The 21,022-nt window shown below is 36.5% G+C and overlaps 1 protein-coding gene across 3 annotated transcripts in view; it reads left to right on the top strand.

Annotated features, from left to right (window-relative positions):
* The window catches only part of FCHSD2 (FCH and double SH3 domains 2), a 268,065-nt gene that overhangs the window by 43,956 nt on the left and 203,087 nt on the right, over positions 1–21,022 (top strand). For all 3 annotated transcript variants that reach the window (XM_043482268.1, XM_043482267.1, XM_043482269.1), the window contains exon 3: positions 14,794–14,839. In XM_043482268.1, coding sequence (XP_043338203.1) covers positions 14,794–14,839 — 46 coding nt within the window. The remainder of the gene's footprint in view (positions 1–14,793; positions 14,840–21,022) is intronic.

The following is a 21,022-nucleotide window of genomic DNA, read 5'->3' as shown; positions in this document are numbered from 1 at the left end:
TTGTTATTTTTTTTCTCCCTTCTTTCATGTGTACATGATTCCTAAAACTATATCTATAATGATTTAATTATTTTGTTTTTGGTGAAACAAAAAAGGATGAGTAGTTTTATAATTTTAATTCTCTGATTCTCAAAGTGCGTTTCCTAGGTTAGTAGTTTCTGTACCGACTAGGAACTTGTTAGAAGAGCGGTATCTCTGGCTTTATCTCTGCTGACTGAAAAAAAATACACAACATGAGAGTTGTGAGTTAAGTTTTATTTGGGACAAAATGAGGATTATAGTTCAGAAGATAGCCTCTCAGATAGCCCCAAGGAACCGCTCTGAGGAGGTAAGAGGAAAGGTCAGCTATATGTGATTTTGGTGAAGGGGGATATGTGCAATCAAGGACACATTTTGGTAGAAGGTTACTGCTAGCCACAAGAAGGTTGCTACTAGTCACAAGAAGCAGATTTCTCTGTTAATGATTTTATTGCTTTTCTAGATAGGAGAAGATGTAAGAAATTGGGCTCATAAAATCGTATCCTGAAGACATCTAACTAACAGGACTTCAGAAGTCCTGTTCTGCCAGTCTTTTCCAGAGAACAGCACCTGATTCCTTATCTCCACCCTAAACTCCTTTCAGGAGTTCACACTCCTTTCAGGCTGTTTGAAGTTTAATAGCTGCATTGACAGTGATCTAATCCTTGTAGAGGCAGATCAGTTCAGTTCAGTCGCTCAGTCGTGTCCGACTCTTTGCGACCCCAGGAATCGCAGCACCCCAGGCCTCCCTGTCTACCACCAACTCCCAGAGCTTACTCAAACTCATGTCCATCGAGTCAGTGATGCCATCCAGCCATCTCATCCTCTGTCGTCCCCTTCTCTTCCTGCTCCCAATCTCTCCCAGCATCAGGGACTTTTCCAGTGAGTCAGCTCTTTGCATGAGGTGGCCAAAGTATTGGAGTTTCAGCTTCAGCATCAGACCTTCCAATGAACACCCAGGACTGATCTCCTTTAGGATGGACTGGTTGGATCTCCTTGCAGTCCAAGGGAATCTGAAGAGTCTTCTCCAACACCACAATTAAAAGCATCAATTTTTCGGCGCTCAGCTTTCTTCACAGTCCAACTCTCACATCCATACATGACCTCTGGAAAAACCATAGCCTTGACTAGACGGACCTTTGTTGGCAATGTAATGTCTCTGCTTTTTAATGTGCTGTCTAGGTTGGTCATAACTTTCCTTCCAAGGAGTAAGTGTTTTTTAATTTCATTGCTGCAATCACCACCTACAGTGATTTTGGAGCCTAGAAAAATAAAGTCAGCCACTGTTTCCACTGTTTGCCCATCTATTTCCCATGAAGTGATGGGACCAGATGCCATGATCTTAGTTTTCTGAATGTTGAGCTTTAAGCCAACTTTTTCACTCTCCTCTTTCACTTTCATCAAGAGGCATTTTAGTTCCTCTTCACTTTCTGCCATAAGGGTGGTGTCATCTGCATATCTGAGGTTAATGATATTCCTCCCAGCAATCTTGATTCCAGCTTGTGCCTCACCCAGCCCAGCATTTCTCATGATGTACTCTGCATATAAGTTAAATAAGCAGAGTGACAATATACAGCCTTGATGTACTCCTCTTCCTATTTGGACCAGTTTGTTGGTCCATGTCCAGTTCTAACTGTTGCTTCCTGACCTGCATACAGGTCAGGAGGCAGGTCAGGTGGTCTGGATTTCCCATCTCTTTCAGAGTTTTCCACAGTTTGTGGTGATCCACACAGCCGAAGGCTTTGGCATAGTCAATAAAGCAGAAATAGATGTTTTTTTGGAACTCTCTTGCTTTTTCGATGATCCAGCGGATGTTGGCAATATGATCTCTGGTTCCTGTGCCTTTTCTAAAACCAGCTTGAACATCTGGAAGTTCACTGTTCATGTATTGCTGAAGCCTGGCTTGGAGAATTTTGAGCATTGCTTTACTAGCGTGTGAGATGAGTGCAATTGTGTGGCAGTTTGAGCATTCTTTGGCATTGCCTTTCTTTGGGATTGGAATGACAACTGAACTTTTCCAGTCCTGTGGCCACTGCAGATGGTAAGGGACAATTTTTGGTTAGCTCAGTCCCCTCATTGTCACCAGAAACAAGACTGGGAGCTGACTGTGGCTTGGATCATGAACTCCTTATTGCCAAATTCAGACTGAAATTGAAGAAAGTGGAGGAAACCACTAGACCATTCAGGTATGACCTAAATCAAATCCCTTATTACTATATAGTGGAAGTGAGAAATAGATGTAAGGGACTAGATCTGATAGACAGAGTGCCTAATGAACTATGGATGGAGGTTTGTGACATTGTACAGGAGACAGGAAGCAAGACCATCCCCAAGAAAAAGAAATGCAAAAAAGCAACATGGCTGTCTGAGGAGGCCTTACAAATAGCTGTGAAAAGAAGGGAAGTGAAAAGCAAAGGAGAAAAGGAAGGATATACCCATTTGAATGCAGAGTTCCAAAGAATAGCAAGGAGAGATAAGAAAGCCTTCCTCAGCAATCAATGCAAAGAAACAGGAAAACAACAGAATGGGAATGACTAGAGATCTCTTCAAGAAAATTAGAGATACTAAGGGAACATTTCATGCAAAGATGGGCACAATAAAGGACAGAAATGGTATGGACCTAACAGAAGCAGAAGATATTAAGAAGAGGTGGCAAGAATACTCAGAAGAACTGTACAAAAAAGATCTTCATGACCCAGATAATCACAATGGTGTAATCACTCACGTAGAGCCAGACATCCTGGAATATGAAGTCAAGTGGGCCTTAGAAAACCTCACTACGAACAAAGCTAGTGGATGTGATGGAATTCCAGTTGAGCTATTTCAAATCCTGAAAGATGATGCGGTGCAAGTGCTGCACTCAGTGTGTCAGCAAATTTGGGAAACTCAGCAGTGGCCACAGGACTGGAAAAGGTCAGTTTTCATTCCAATACCAAAGATAGGCAGTGCCAAAGAATGCTCAAACTGCTGCACAATTGTACTCATCTCACACGCTAGTAAAGTAATGCTCAAAATTCTCCAAGCCAGGCTTCAGCAATACGTGAACCGTGAACTTCCAGATGTTCAAGCTGGTTTTAGAAAAGGCAGAGGAACCAGAGATCAAATTGCCAACATCCGCTGGATCATCGAAAAAGCAAGAGAGTTCCAGAAAAACATCTATTTCTGCTTTATTGACTATGCCAAAGCCTTCGACTGTGTGGATCACGATAAACTGGAAAATTCTGAAAGAGATGGGAAATCCAGACCACCTGACCTGCCTCTTGAGAAACCTGTATGCAGGTCAGGAAGCAACAGTTAGAACTGGACATGGACCAACAAACTGGTCCAAATAGGAAAAGGAGTACATCAAGGCTGTATATTGTCACCCTGCTTATTTAACTTATATGCAGAATACATCATGAGAAATGATGAACTGGAGGAAGCACAAGCTGGAATCAAGATTGCTGGGAGAAATATCATTAACCTCAGATATGCAGATGACACCACCCTTATGGCAGAAAGTGAAGAAGAACTTAAGAGCCTCTTGATGAAAGTGAAAGAGGAGAGTGAAAAAGTTGGCTTAAAGCTCAACATTCAGAAAACTAAGATCATGGCATCTGGTCCCATCACTTCATGGGAAATAGATGGGGAAACAGTGGAAACAGTGGCTGACTTTATTTTTCTAGGCTCCAAAATCACTGCAGATGGTGATTGCAGCAATGAAATTAAAAAACACTCCTTGGAAGGAAAGCATATTAGAAAGCAGAGACATTACATTGCCAACAAAGGTCCGTCTAGTCAAGGCTATGGTTTTTCCAGAGGTCATGTATGGATGTGAGAGTTGGACTGTGAAGAAAGATGAATGCCAAAGAATTGATGCTTTTGAGCTGTGGTGTTGGAGAAGACTCTTGAGAGTCCCCTGGACTGCAAGGAGATCCAACCAGTCCATCCTAAAGGAGATCAGTCCTGGGTTTTCATTGGAAGGACTGATGCTGAAGCTGAAGCTCCAGTACTTTGGCCACCTGATGGGAAGAGCTGACTCATTTGAAAAGACACTGATGCTGGGAAAGATTAAGGGCAGGAGGAGAAGGGGAAGACAGAGGATGAGATGGTTGGATGGCATTACCGACTTGATGGACGTGGGTTTGGGTGGACTCCGGGAGTTGGTGATGGACGGGAAGGCCTGATGTGCTGCGGTTCATGGGGTCACAGAGTCAGACACGACTGAGCAATTGAATTGAACTAATTATCATAAATTCTACTGTGGTTTGGGAGGCACTTCTTGACCATTTTGGTTTTGTCCCATGGTGCTAGGAAAGCTCATTCCTAGGTCAGGCAGGGGTTTCGTTGATAACCACACAATGTGCTTTTACTGGACTAGGCCCTGTTACTAGTAGCTGAAGTCCTGGACCACCTGTCACACCACCTGGTATGGTTCAGGAAATGATTCCCTCTGTTGCTTCTTCTCGTATCTAAACTGTTACAATCACTGACCTTATATAGAACTATTTAGTCAGCTGCTTCAAGTCATCTAGTAGTCATATTATCTGAGGCTCATGCACACATTTGGTAATGCAAGAAAGAATAATTTTGTAAAACAGGGAAAATACAAATAATATAGCTAGTAGTGTTAGTAAGGTCATAAGTAAGAATTTAAGCCAAGAACTTCTGCTAGGTGTTGCCTAGTGTATTCCCAGATGGTTTTACTTAGTCTATTCTGTACCAATCGTTATCTTTGGGGAGATTATATTTTGGTATTATTCATAGACACCCAGACCAGTTTCCTAGTATTATTAATATGGTCTCTTGCTTCCCAACATAAGGGGAGCCTTAAATCTAAATAACTGCAGCCTGGTGTTAACCACATAAATCCATTCCACATTGAGGGAGGTTATATTCTTTGGCTGAAATTTTGCTCTTTGTTCTGATTGAGTTTGAGTGACCCTGAAAATAAATTTTTGTTTATGTCCAGGGTCATACAAAGCAGGTATTATTAATTGGCCAGGTGAGGGTATCCCACCTAATAACATCGGCTAGTTGCTTGAACAGAATTATATCTTTTTTCTAGAGTAAATTTCCTAAGGGCTTTTCAGTGAGAGCCTTGGAGGGGAGAAATCCACCAGGGTAGCCCAGAAGTACTAGATACAGGTAATTGACTATAAAGCTAACAATTAGATTAACTTTAACTGTGCATAAGGTTGTGAAGTGCATTTAGTTAACAAGCAAAGATGTGAGCAGTTATCAAAGTAATTGGTATACAGGCCTGGTCTTGCATCTTCGGTCACCCGTCTCCCTCAGATGTTGTCATCTTCTCATCCTGGCTTGGTAGTGTCTTCTCTGTTTGTTTTAAGGTCAGTCACCCTCTCTATAGGCCGATCCATGCAGGGGCTTGTTCTAAGTGTAAATATTAATTCAAGAGTCTGTTCCCTTCAGTTTTGCTGTATAGGAGGTAGTTAAGAGTATTTGATGTGTCCTCCGTCTAGGTGAGAGATTGCCCTTTAAATTATGTCTCTTCTGGTATATACAACACCCTGGTTTCAGGTCATGGGCATCTGATTTCCATCCAAGGATTATTTAGATAAGCTTTAGAAACAAACTTAGAGTGTTCTTTTAATAATGCAATTAAACTTTGAATTATTTCTTAATTGAATTTATTTTTTACAATAATAAGACATAACAGCAAGGAGCTGTCTGAGAAGTAAGTCTTAGGCAATAAATACAGACCTCAATTAACAAAACTAGAATTTAATATCCACTGAAACATAACACTTTTCTCTCTAAAATTACCCTCATTTCTACTGAATATAGCCAAATTAAGACTAATATGTTTGCAAAATAAATCTGGTTTCAATAAACTTGACCTGATGATTTATATAATTGATCACATGGGCTTTTTAAAAATTGGCTTTGCTGGAACTTTTTATAAGGAATTTCAGATTAAACTTTTTAAAAGTAAAAGAGGCCAGCTTTCCTGGCCTCTTAGATCCAGGAAAGCCATGCCAAAGGCCTGTCACCGATTTCACCTTCAGATCTAGGTGAATTCCTCCCTTTTTGAAGTCCCCCAAATACCTTGAGATTCCTGTTCCTGGTAGGAGATGGCCTTCCTAATTTATCTGATAAAACTGCTGGTAACTTGAGAGTTTTCAACCTCTGGAAGGATCAGGTAGAGAAAAAAGATAAATGTTTCAATTCTGCTTACAAAGGTATAATTTGCCAAATTTCTGTAAGTCATAATTAGCTTGAGGGGAGGGGTTTCCTTATAGCTGAAAAACATAGATTTAAAACTAATAATGTTTCAAACAGAAATCAGTGTGCTACTTGTGAGCGTAACACCTCTAGGAGTCACCCTAGAGTCATTTCAGCCCTCTTATTTGGCTCAGTTTCTCCTTTGTTAGTGTGAGCCACTGTGGATATTCAGATCACTGAATGGCCAATTCTTACACATGACCCCCCCACCCCCCACCCCAGGTTGAGAGCAAGTCTTAATGAGTGGGCTTCACTATAGGACCACTGCATGGTATGAGGACTCTGCCTACATCACTCCTGTAAATATTTCAGTTTCCTGAGGAAGCTGTAACCAATGGGGAGGAATCTTGTCCCTCTTCTTCGGAGCAAGGCTCACATGTAATATCTTTACTTTTATCTCAACAAATTCTGTCAATACATTTTTCTAAATTTGGCTGTAGTTGCTTCACAATCTTATGTTAGTTTCTGCTGTACCATGAAGTGAACCAGCTCTTATGTATCCATATATCCTCCTTGTCACTGTTAGACACCTGTCATGTGGTATATTAATCTTCCGTCTTTCTATTTTTTGTTTTTTGGTAAGTTTTCACCTCCATCCTGTGGGCTTTTTGAGAGCAAGACTGGTATGTAGATGCTGAAGAAGTATTTGTTACTGAATGAGGCATCGTTGGCCAAATGAATATTTAATAATTTTTAAAATGTGGCTTTTAAAATTGTTGTTAAAAGTTTTCTTTTCCTTTGTTTACATAAAGACCTTGTACTACAATATAGTACCTAATTTGCAGTGTAGCATGGTCATTGATATCCTTATTCACATCCTTGTATATTTATGTAACTATCTTTTTAGGATAAATTTGTAGAAGCAGAATCAATGGATCAAACATTATATACTATTTAAATGATCATTTATACTTGTTGCCATATTACCTTTCCTTACTCCCCACCCCCACTGTCAATAGATATTTCCAGATGTGGGAATAGCAATATATTATCATTATTCTGATGTTCTAATATTGGTCATCTTATAGGCAGAATAGTCTTATTGTTTGAATCTGGATTTCTTTGGTTATTAGGAAGATCAGGGTTTTTTCCTTCATATTGGACTATTTTACATTATTTTATGTTTTTTGTTAATCATCTGTGCTATCTTCCTCCATTGGGGCTGCTCTGACAAAAATACCACAGATTGGGTAGCTATAAACAACAAAAATTTATTGCTTACAGTTTTGGATGCTGGTAAGGTCAAGATCAAGGCACCAACACGGTTGTGTTCTTTTGTGAGGGCCCTTTCTCTGGTTTATAGCTGGCATCTTCTTGCTGTGTCCTTGCAAGGCTGAAGAGCTGGGAATCTCTTTGGAGCCTCTTTTATACAGGCACTGACTCTTTTCATGAGGATTCCACTCTCATAACTTAAGCACCTTCCTAAGGCCCACTGACTAATACCATCACACTAGTATTGGTACTAAGATTCCAGCATAGGAATTTTGGTAGGATATAAACGTTCAAACCATACCATGTCCTTAATCTAATGTTCTGTTTGAATGTTAGGAGTTTTGTAGGAGTTTTTAATATTTTAGGTTGCTTGATTAATGCAAATGCTTTCCTCCAATTTGTTGTTTGTTTTTTAACTCTGTCTTTTTTTCATCTAAAAATTAAAAATCACCATTGGTACATACTCATGGGACATATGTAAAAAACCTAATGATACCAAAAATTGAATATAAAACTATAAAAATATTCTGGAAAGTACTTTAAAGAGACATGACATTCCATTATTAGATAAAATAGAGTTGAAGTCTAATCATTAATAGGAATAAAAATACTTAAGTGGATTCACCTGAAAGAACTAATAAGCACGAAGATTTATTCACTTAATAACAGAAGGAAGCACAAATTTCAAAATTGTAAGGAGAAACTGACAAATCTGTAGTCACAGTGGGAGATTTTGGCATCAAACAAACTTTAAAAAGTATATAGAGTATTTAAATTCCATAATTAATAAGCTTAGTTACATATATATTGATAGATTCTGTGTCTAACATGCAGAATATATTCATTTCAAACACAGAAGTTGATTCTATCATTATTAGTTCATAAAAGAAGTGTCAACAAATTCCATGGAAATGATACATGCATTTTATATAGTACGTGGTTAAGAGGGGGCTCAGGGACCAAATTCTGGTTCTGTCCTAGCCGTGAGACCTGGATAAGTTACCTAACGTCTGTGCTTTAGTGTTCTCATATATAAAATGGAGGTGATAATAGTGTGCTGCTCAGAGTTGTGAGGATTACTGTTCAGAGCAGGGCCTTGCAAGTGGTTGAGGCTCAGGAAATGTTTAATGTCATCATTATAATTATCATCATATTCTCTGATCCCAATGCAGTAAAAGTAGAATTAATAATAAAGAGAAGCCCTCTCTCCCACCTGTAAAAGAAAACTCCGTATATACTACTCAGTACAGTGGTATGAATAAAAGACACACTGGTGAGTGAAAGAAACCAGAGAGTACATGCTGTATGATTCCGTTTATATTAAGTCTAGAACAGACGAAACCACCAGTGAGTGGTTTCCTCTGCAGGGTTAAGTGGGGGAATTGAGTATGAAGGAGTATGAAAGAAAGGAGTATGAAAGTATAGCTATCATTCTGTATGTACATTGATGGGCATTTGGATTACACAGGTGTATGTATTTGTCAAAACTCACACATTTTATGTATATATATACATATATATAATTTGTGATTTTAGTTTATGTAAGTTTTACTTGAAAAGACTCAACAGGGGAATGAATGGATATACAAATTAAAAGGGGGAAAAGTGGACGCAGTGGCAGATTTTCTTTTCTTGGGCTCCAAAATCACTGTAGACGGTGACTGCAGCCATGAAATTAAAAGATGCTCCTTGGAAGAAAAGCTGTGGCAAACCTAGATAACATATTAAAAACAGAGACATCACTTTGCCAACAAAATTCCTTACAGTCAAGACTGTGGTTTTTCTAGTAGTCATGTGCTGCTGTGAGTGGGAGGACTAAAATTCACGCTTGAATTTTACCTAATGGTTAACGAAGAACTGGTTAAAGAACATCAGTCCTTTTCAGAATCTTCAAAAAAAACAGAAAATGAGGGAACACGCCTAACTCTTTCTATGGTGTCCTTATTACCTTGATAACCAGTCAAAGATATCACAAGAAACTACAGATCAGTATCCCATATGAACATTGATGTAAAAATCCTTAACAAATACTAGCAAACTGAGTCCAGCAACACATTAGAAGGATTATACACTATGACAAAGAAAAACTGATTCCAGGAATGCAAAAGTTCAACATAAAAAAATTCAAGGAATGAAATATACCCATATTAATAGAATGAAGGAGAAAAAAAACACGATCATTTCAGTAGAGGCAGAAAAAGCATTTGACAAAATTCAGTACCCTTTCATGATAAAAACACTCAGTAAACTAGGAATTGAAGGAAACTTCCTTAATATGATAAAGGGCACATATGAAAAATCCACAAGTAACATTATACTCAATGGTGAAAGGCTAAAAAACTTTCCTCCTAAAGGGACAAGGCAGGCTGCCACTTTCACCACTGCTACTCTTTCGTGATTTTGACATTCTATAAGCATATCTGGAAGCAGTATTTGCCTCACTGGGGTTTTTTGTTTGTTTTTAAGTTTTAAAAATTCATCTGCTCTATGGCAGCATTTTTCTCATGAATGTTTCTCAGCTACTCTGTTTTTCCTGTGCCTTTTTTTCTTCTTCTTAAAATTTTGTATTTGCATAGATCTATTCTTGCTCCCTTTGTGGTTATTTTTGAATGAAGAGGGTTTTTCCTGTACAACTTTTTAGGATACCAACTTTTTAGAGTAGCTACAGTGTTTCACATTTACAGTAGTTTTCGTTGTACCAGGATTGAGTGTATGAGTAGTTTTATTTCTCCTCAGCCAGAGAAGATTGGCTACTGCAGGACCATACATAGTACAGGCTATCTCACTGTTTTTTTTCCTACTACACCAGCAGTGTAATTTCTGCCAGTGTAAATTGTTTGTGTGATTTTTAATTTAATACTTTCTCCTCTGTTTCTTCAAACTAAACAGCAAAGTTTCCTCCACCAGCCTATGTCCCTTGTCCTTGTTGTTGGGAATGAGGTTTAAATTTTATACTTCAGGAAGTGCTGTTGAAGAAATGTACTCCCCGCATCTTCATGAGTTTTGGAACCTCATGCCTTATATGCTACCCTCTTTCTCCAATTTAATAGTCTGTCCTCAGGCCTCTCTTCCACTTACATTTCATGTTTCCTAGTTTTATTGGAGATCACGTTTGCATTTTGTTTTTTATTCTATTTGTTGCTTTTGGGTAATTTCTGAGAGGAGAAGGGAGATTCTGACTTCGTTATTTAAGACTAGAAGTACTTTAAATATATTTTTTGGTAGTGCTTTGCATATTTAATATTTTAACTGGATTAAATTTCATAATTATAAACTGTGGGTATGATATTTTCACTTAGTAAATACTTTTCTAGTGTTTGCTGTGTACCAAGTCTAAGTGCTTTACCAATATGTACTCATTTAATCCTCCTAATAATCCTATATGAGGTAGATGTTCTTTTTATTCCTATTTCATGATAGGAAACTAAAACATGATCAGGAAAATTAACTTGCCCAAGGTTACCTAATTAATAAGAAATAAAAACACTTTCTACTTTTCACTCTCTGCCTGTATTATTTGTGGATCTTGGCATCACCTGTTTATCTTATACTAATAAATACCTTGAGAACAGAGTCCATGTCTCATTCATTTTTACATACCCAGTGCATATTTAGTAGAATACCTGAAATTCAGAAGATGCTCAATGAATGTTGTTGGTGAATTAATGTTTTTTATTAGGAGCAAAATAATTTTCTGTCAGATTTGTATAGCTTCAGTTGTTCATTCTACTTGCCTTGTTCAAAATAAACTTTTTTTTTGTATTCTCAAGTCATCATTTTAATGCTATTGCCATATTTTTGGTAATAATATTTCTAAAAACGGCTGTTATATTCCAGGACAAATTGTAGTTTTCTTTATGAAAGAGTCACCAGTGTCCTGATAAATAATAGTAGTTCCCTTACCCCTGTTTTCTATCTGTGCTAACAAATGATTTTTTTACACTCTGATGTTATTGTTCAGCTTTGTCATTTGTAAAATAAAAGGTCAGGTAACTCAGAGTAGTAGAAATGTGGTGATCATCTTATAGTTCATTTGTTTTTCTTGCTCAGTTTTATTCCACTGTAAGAATGTATCACTGTTGGTTGGCCTATTATCCCACTGGTATAATTTCCTGTTTGGGGCTATTTATGAATAAAAGTGCTATAAATATTTTTGTCAAGTGTTTTTGTGGACATTTGTTATCATTTGTCTTGGTAAATTTCTAGCATTAGAAATATGTCAAGATGGATGTTTAGTTACATAAGAATATATTTTTTTCTTTTCCCTCAAAATGGTTGTACCATTTTATATTCCCACAAACAACATGTAGAGTTTCATTGCGTTTTATCCTTACTGATACTTATCAGTCTTTTTAATTTTAGCCATTCTGGTGGGTGTGTTTATTCTTAATATTCATCATTATGGTTTTGATGTCCCATCTCTACTACCACCATTAATAAATTGAATGTTCTTAGGTGTTCTGCTTATCCTGGTGATGAATTACAGAGTTAGGGAATCCCCAGACAACTCTCACTCCTGATACCAATTGCAAATCTGGAGGCCTCCTAAGACCTCCTCACTTCACAGACTATTTTCTAAAACAAGTGTACCATGTTACATTACTATAAGCACTGTATGAGACTTTTCAGTTCTCTAAGTCCTTGCTGGCACTTGTTTTTGTTCATCTTTTAATAACAGCAGCCATTAATATTTTAAAAGAGATTTTATGAGAAACTGATGTTGACTTTTAACAAATGCCTTTACGTCTTATATGAAGATTATCAGAAGATTTTTTTGGTCTATTCTCTTGCTTTCAGTTCAGTTCATTCATTCAGTCATGTCCAACTCTTTGCGACCCCATGAACCACAGCACACCAGGCCTCCCTATCCATCACCAACTGCCAGGGTCTACCCAAACCCATGTCCATCAAGTCGGTGATACCATCCAACTATCTCTTCCTCTGTCATCCCCTTCTCCTGCCCTCAATCTTTCCCAGCATCAAGTCTTTTCAAATGAGTCAGCTCTTCACATCAGGTGGCCAAAGTATTGGAGTTTCAGCTTCAGCATCAGTCCTTCCAATGAAAACCCAGGACTGATCTCCTTTAGGATGGACTGGTTGGATCTCCTTGCAGTCCAAGGGACTCTCAAGAGTCTTCTCCAACAGCACAATACAAAAGCATCAATTCTTTGGTGCTCAGCTTTCTTCACAGTCCAACTCTCACATCCATACATGACCACTGGAAAAACCATAGCCTTGACTAGATGGACCTTTGTTGACAAAGTAATGTTTCTGCTTTTTAATATGCTGTCTAGATTGGTCATAACTTTCCTTCCAAGGAGTAAGTGTCTTTTAATTTCATGGCTGCAGTCACCATCTGCAGTGATTTTGGAGCCCAGAAAAATAAAGTCAGCCACTGTTTCCACTGTTTCCCCTATGGTAAAGTCCATAGAAAATTTGTTTTCTTAACCGTTTATAAGTGTATAGTTTAGTGCTATTAAGTACATTCATTTTGTTCCACTGCTACGACCATCCATCTTCAGAACTCTTTGCATCTTGCAAAACTGAAACTCTGTGCCTATTAAGTAATAAGTACTTTATCCCCTTTTCTTAGCTCCTGGAAACTACCATTCTACTTTGTGTCCATGTGATTTTGACTGCTCTAAGTCAAATCTTATATAAATGGTAACATACAGTATTTGTCTTCTTGTGACTGATTTATTTCACTCAGCATAATGATCTCAGAGATCTCACAGTTCATTTGTGTTGTTGTGTATGTCAGAATTTCCTTCCTTTTTAAATTTAAATAATAGTTATTCATCCAAAACAAATGTAGCAAAATCTTAAATACTTTTATTTTTTATATGAGATGAATAGTTATGTTGATAAATTTAAATAATTATTAAAATGAGTTTTGTTTTATTGCTTTTTTTCTATTCCAGCTCTCTTATTTATATTTTTCACTTTTTACTCTGATATCTCTGCCTTATTGAAGTGTTTTTAAGAACACAGATACCTGACACCTCACAGAAAAGCCTTTAAACCCAGTATGCATGCATGCATGTGTGCTAAGTTGCTTCAGTCGTGTCCAGCTCTTTGTGACCCTGTGCACTGTAGCCCACCAAGGTCTTCTGTTTATGGGATTCTCCAGGGAATAATAGTGGAGTGGGTGCCATGCCCTCCTCCAGTTAAATTCAGTATATTCAAGGTAAATTGTTAATGTTATCATGTTTCATTGACTCTACCTTGCCTGTGGTTTGTAAAAAGTGAAAGTGAAAAGTTGCTCAGTCAAATCTGACTTTGCGACCCCATGGACTGTAGTAGCCCACCAGGATCCTCTCTGCCCATGGAATTCTCCAGGCAAGAACACTGGAATGGGTAGCCATTCCCTTCGCCAGGGGATCTTCCTGACCCAGAGATCGAAACTGGGTCTCCTGCATTGCAGGCAGATTCTTTACCACTAGCAGTGGTTTGTAAGGTACACTGTTACTTCGTGTACTGTTAAGATAGAAGAAAATACTGCTAACTACTTAAAAAATGAATAATAATATCATAAAATGGGGCTTCCCTTGTGATGGTAGTGGTAAAGAATTCACCTGCCAATGCAGGAGATACAAGAGATGCGTGTTCGATTCCTGGGTCGGGAAGATCCCTTGGAGAAGGGCATGGCAACCCACTCCAGTATTCAAGCCTGGAGAATCCCATGGACAGAGCAACTTGTCAAAATTGTTTACTGTTAAATCTGTGAAATATAATACATGTGTGAGAAAGGCTCTCATCATACTATAACATGTAGTGCTCTTGTACTTTGTTGACTCTTATAAAAGACTAGAGTGAAGGAAATGATTTGACTATTTCATGTTGAGAAACTGATCAAAATTTTATTTTTACCTTGTTTTCTGTGCTTCCCTCTATGTTATTATATTCAGTAAACATTTTTATACCTACTATGCACTAGCCATACTGATGGCAGTAGCTAACATGCACACACACACTATAGTCACACCTGTCTTTTACTCTGTGCTAGACACTATTTTGAGCACTTTATATATTGTCCTTTACTAAATTTTACATTATCCCTTTGAGTTAGATACTATTACTATACCCATTTTACCAAATAGCAACCTGAGGCACAGAGAAGTCAAGTGACTTGACCAAGGTCATACAGCTAATAAGTGGTGGAGCTAGGATTTGAATGTCTATGGTGTCAGTGGTATTCTTAGATACGTAGATCATTGACATATTGTGCCTTCCCTCAACACAGCTTGTGAAACAGTGTTTGAGGGTATGTTGATAACTTTGCATAAAATTGTTGTTATATTTTCAGTAATGAATTTTTATTTTTATTTGTGCTTTTAGGACATTCAGTCAGAAGAAGGCTGCTATTGAAAGAGAGTATGCACAGGTAAGCTTGCAAGTGAAGGTCCCCATCCTCTCATACTTCTTTGGCTTAAGGGCAGATATGGTTGTTGGAGAGAAGCATTGGTATCCCTGCATTCTCCTTTTCCTTGGCTCTCTCACTTTTTTCCTCCTTTTACTCCGTTTGAATCTTCAGATGAGGAGCTGAGTTGCTTCTTACTACAAAGAAGTTTATGAACATTCTGGGAGAAGATAATATTCACAATATTTTGAAGTATTTACAAGTATAAATAATAGTGAATAGAATTCACAAGTATATATATTCACAACTGTACATTTCATCCCTATGACTCATTTATTTTTTAACTGAAAGTTTGCTCCATTTGATTTCTCTCACCTGTTTTACTTATCTGGTCACTTGTCTCATAAAAAGCTTTTTCAAATAATCCAGGTTTTTTTCTTCATGATTAGATTTAGGTTAAATTTTTAGCAAAAATACTGCACAGGTGAGGTTGAGCCTAATGAGGTTTTATGGTTTGTTGTGGTGACAGATAAAGTAGAGCACATCACTGATACTGCCAATTTTCTAGCCTGATTGAATCTTTAACAATGACAGTAGAGCATTTTATCATTTATCAGTTTTCAAGATTATCTCATGCCTTTTCTGTTTTTTGTTTTGTTTTTTCGTGCTAAAAAATGAATATTCGTTATGTTAAAAACATTTGAAAGGCATAATTAAAGAAAAATTGAACACCTGAGAATGTTTTAGTTTTTTAACTTACACATTTCAGTTTAAATTGTTAAATTTTTAAAAATGTCAAAGCTGGTATATTCTTAGCTTTCATTTATACACATTTAAAAATCCACTGAAAATCAGAACATTTATCTTTGCTGTGGAAATTTCCTTTAGAGAGTCTGCTAGTTGTTAAATTGAAAGTATGTGGAACATTTATACTGCCAACTATCTAATGGATAGTATTTGATAATGACACTTCCTTTCTGGGACATTCCATAGTTTTGGCTATTATTTGTTGTTGGTACATCATCTAAACAGCCAAGAGTATTTAAATATATTTAAAAGAAATGGAATCATAATTTATGTGAACAACTTCTTTGAATTTTTAGTTTTCTTTATCAATTTTACCAATTTTAAAGCAGTCTTTTAAAATATGGTAGTTGTGTTTTCATTTCCTTTTTATATTTAATACTCTTTTTTTCCATGTACTATATACAATAGGTCTTTGTTGGTTATCCATTTATAGCAGTGTATTTAATATTCTTTTAAGCATTTTAATATTTTGGTTCATCTCTGTCAGGAGCTTAGTTTTATGAATATTGATAATTTCCTTAGTTGAACTGTAGATGAATGGGAAATCTATGCTCTATAAGGAATTACTCTAATTTTCTTATAAAAGTATTATTTTAAAATTAGTTTAAGATATACCACTTTTCATGTGTTGAGAAAATATTTTGAGCACTCTTTCAGCTTCTGTGGATATGAGTGCCCAAAAAAGAAGAAGAAAAAAGAGTCCTAGCACTTACAGAACTTCGATGGTTGTATATTAACTTCTAATTAAATGTATTAAATTCTTTCTCTTCAGGGAGTTCCCTGGTGGTCCAGTGGTTAGGACTCTGCACTCTGTCAAGGGTTTGATTCCTGTTGGGAGAACTAAAATCCCATAGGCTGTGCAGTGCAGCCGAAAAGAATAATAATAAAATTTAAAAATAAAAAATAAAATTCTCTTCAAAACAACTGATGTGGCATTATAGTCAGTTGAAAAGAATGAAGTTATTACTTCATAGAAGTTATTACTTTATAGAAAGTTATTACTTGTGGTATATGTTGTCATTGTCTACACGAAGAATTAATGCTCCAAAAAGTTTGAGTAGTATTTGTGAGATTTAGAGATCATACAGATGAGCTGTCCCAATAGAAAAATATGAAGGAAAAGAATTTAAGTGGGATTGATCAGATGACAGCAACTTGAAAAATAGTACCTCAAGTACATGCAGACTAAACTTGTAATACATTTTTAGGGGAATGTTAGAAGAAAGAAAGAAAATAATACTGTATGTCCTTATTTACACTTGAAGCAATTTGAGCCCTGAATTTTTTCAGGGTTCTTGCTACTTTCAATTTCCTATGAGAGTATTAATGTTTTATTTTTAAGCACGGTTTGTGAAATTCATTTTGTAATTCTCCAGAAATAATAGATGTATGGCATATCTATTTATACAAATGGAGCAAATGAATCTCTAAAAACACAGAAGCAGTGTGAGTCATTAAACAGCATTAAGTATTAGGGTGAAATTTAGTCTGGCTTTTGACTACAGTTAGCTAACCACTGAGGTATTGGTAAAATTATTTGGAATACTCAGACTGAAGTTGCTAAAGGCGAGTTCTGTGTATTAATATACTTCCTGTAGTCTTTGGCAGAATGCTGCTAGTGAAGGAAGGATACAAAAGGTTACTGTGGCTGGAGAGAAAGAGCAGGAAAAGTTTGTGGGCTTTAAGGGCGGCTCCTCGTCTGAGGACAAACACAGAGCAAATACGGACACCCTGTCAAAAAGCCTGTGGTATCATACAGTCTCACCTCAAGTGCAACTTTTTGCTATTTTTATTCTTTTAAGAAAGAAATTTATGAAGAGTTGGGCATATTACCCACTATACTGTGTGTGTGGCAGGGTTCTTTTTTGGTGAATTTCCTCACAGTAAAAGTTTCAAATGTAACTTAATTTAGCTGTGTACAGTTAGGTTTCTGGTCATTGCTCTTAAAGAAGCATTGGTGAAGTTATTTAAAATAGTGGACTATATACTTGGAGTTTTCTATTTTGCTAGCCTTGTCCTGTAGAGCAATAAAGACAACTATTTTGAGAAAAAGTTGAGAGTTATTTTCTGTGTTCATGTTGATACTTATGTTTTAAAATTATTTTACTTTTGAACTCCTTAACTTATGCAACAATAATTAGAAATAAATTTTGGGAGGAAAGCAGAGAGATTTTTTTCCTCAAAATACTTGATATACATAGTTTGATTTTTAAAGTTTTAAGAACTGTTAGGAGAAACAGTGGTCGATATGAGTAAATTTTAGTTTTCTTAGGCATGTAGATTTGCTATTATAGTTTTGTCTTTTTTTTAGAAACTTTGTTATATTTAGTTTTATTATCTTGCTTGTTTATTTGCTTTAATTTTAAGAACTCATTTAGCTCTGATCACACATATAATTGAGGATTTATATGCAGAATATACTTTTAAATTTTATTTTTTCATTGAAGTATAATCAATGTACAATATTTTATTAGTTTCCCAGTGTACATACAGTATAATGATTCAGTTTCTTGCATATTAAATTCCATTATAGGTTATTATAGGAAATTAGATATAATTCCCTGTGCTGTACAGTAAATCCTTATTGCTTATCTATCTTATGTATAGTAGTTTGTTAATTTTATACCCCTAATTTGTTCCTTCCTCCTTCCCTTTTCCCTTTTGTAACCACAAGTTTGTTTTCTATATCTTCGAGTCTCTTTTTGTTTTACCTATACCTTGATTTGTAATTTTAGATTCCACATATAAGTGATATCATATAGTATTTGTCTTTCTCTGTGTGACTTATTTCACGAAGCATTATATTCTTCTAGGTGTGTCTACAGTGCTGCAAATGGAGGTGTTCCGTTCTTTTTTATGGTTGAGTTCATATTCCAGTGCATGTGCCACATGTGTGTATCTCATGTCTTCTTAACCCAGTTGTTCCTTGATGGACACTTGGGTTGCCTCCATGTTATCATGACTGTTGTAAATGGTGCTGCTATGAACATCAAGATGCATATATCTTTTCAAATTAGTGTTTTCATTTTTTCCTCATACAGATCCAGGAGTGGAATTGTTGGATCATATGGTAACTCTATCTTTAGTTTCTTGAGGAACCTCCATACTGTTCCTAGTGGCTACACCAATTTACATTCCCACCAACCATGTAGAAAGGTTCTGTTTTCTTTAATGGCTGGCTCCTTAAAGGGAAAAAGTGAAAAATGACAGGAGAGAAAACTATCAAGTCTGAGAACAAGAAAGAAAAAGAATTGAAAAAAAGAAAACAGAGCCTAAAGAAACTGTGATACTATTAAACAGACTAATTATACATTGTAGGAGTCCCAGCAGGAGAAGAGAGAAAAGGTTAGAACCAGGCTTTGAGTGGTGTTATATAATGTTTGAACAGGTTATAGTCCACTTAGTTTTTTTAAAAAGAAACTTTTAGTGAGGATAGTGGATATACCAGGACAATACATGATTTGCATTGTTAAAATAGGAATATTTTTTGATATTATCATAAATGAGATTGTTTTCTTAGTTTTCTTTTTGTATAGGTTGTTGATATAAAGAAGCACAACTGATTTTAGTATGTTGATTTTTGTTTTCTTCAACTTTAATAAATTCATTTATTCTGATAGTTTTTTTTTAATAGAGTCTTTAGCGTTTTCTGCATAGGGGATTATGTATTTGTAAACAGATATAATTTTGCTTTTTCCTTTCTGATTTGGATGCCTTTTCTTTATTTTTTCTTGTTTGATTGCTCTTGCTAGTACTTCCAGCATTATGTTGAATAGAAGTGGCAAGAGTGAGCACCTTATGTAAGTTGTGTATAGAACTTTCTAATCATGTTTTGGACTAGTAAGTTTTAAAGTCAAGAATCTAGTCAGTTTGATTTTTAGGTGATTTGATGGGCAAATTGTGATGATATCCAGTTATAACAATGTTACACTAATAGGTTACATCTGAGATTGTCTGTTTAAACTTGAATATTGGTATATGTAATATGTACTATGTAATGCCTGATTTTCAGAGTCCTTTGCGCAGTAGTAACCTCAGATCTTAATGCCAAGTTGCTACAGCATAAGCCTGACTGGTTTCATGCCTTTTGAAAAAGTGTTGTAGAACTTTTAAAGAATGCAGAATTAGCAGTCCTGGCAGCTCAATGCCTCATGCCTCTCTTAGTTCATTGAAGGCTGAGGTATTCTCATTCCTGGTATTGCTGTGGGGGTGCAATACATTATGTGGGAAGCTCTGACTTAGAGCTAGTAGACATGGAACATACTCTCCTTTAGAGCCTCAAAAAGAAACCAAGGCTGCTGACACCTTTATTTCAGACTTCTAGTCAGCAGAATTCTGGGAGAATACATTTCTTTTTTAAAAAAATTATTTATTTACTTGACTGTGTTGGGTCTTTGTTGTTTGGGCTTTCTCTAGTTGTGGCGAGTAGGGACTACTGTCTAGCTGCGCATGGGCTTCTCATTGCTGTGGCTTCTCTTGTTGCGGAGCTCGGGCTCGAGAGCATGCAGGCTTCAGTAGGTGCAGGTCCCGGGCTTTAGATTACAGGCTCAGTAGTTATGGAGCATGGGCTTAGTTGTCCTGTGTTGTGTGGGATCTTTCTGGACCAGGGATCAAACTGGTCCATGTCTTTGGTATTGGCAGGCGGATTCTTTACCACTGAGCTACCAGGGAAGCCCTATTTCTCTTTGAAGCCACCTAGTTTATGATACTTGTTAACAGTATCTTGGAAACTAATATAGTAACTAACAATAATTTTCTTATTCTGGTATTAATTTGAGATGCTTGATGTAGCCACATGTATAAATATGATTGAAAAGAGGATCTTTTCCCTCCTAACTTAGGATAACCATAGTTTTTGGTATACTAAGTATATGCTAGACATCATTATTTTATTTAAATTCTTAAACACTGTAGGATACTATTATATCTTGTAATTTAAAAGTAAGTCCCCAAGACTCAGAAAGGGCAACCATCACGCAGTCTGAATGTTGGTGTCTGACCAAAAGCCTATGTTTTCTTTCCTCTCTCACTGTTTCTTTATGTACTAACAGAGGTCAGTTTCTGTTGGTGGCAGTAGCTAGTATTTATAGATTTTCTTCTTTAACTCACAATTTACATTTGTATAATCTACACAGATAAAGAATGATGGTCTGTTAAATGTGCGTTTTCCTGAAGTTCTGAGTTCTATATAATTTTAGTATTTGTTGCATTTTTTATTTTCAGCCAAAGGCCAGAATATAGAAATAAATTATATCATTCTGTTCATCTGGGATCATTGAATAACTAAAACCATTAAGTACCAAAAATTTCTCATGGAAGTTCCGAAAACTTTAGAGTTACCTCTAGAGAATCAGAATGATTACAATATCCATTCTTGTTTATTAGCAGCTTAAAATAGAT

This window comes from Cervus canadensis, chromosome 11 (genome assembly GCF_019320065.1).
Source record: "Cervus canadensis isolate Bull #8, Minnesota chromosome 11, ASM1932006v1, whole genome shotgun sequence".
NCBI lineage: Eukaryota > Metazoa > Chordata > Mammalia > Artiodactyla > Cervidae > Cervus > Cervus canadensis.
This window is presented reverse-complemented; position numbering and strand designations above follow the sequence as displayed.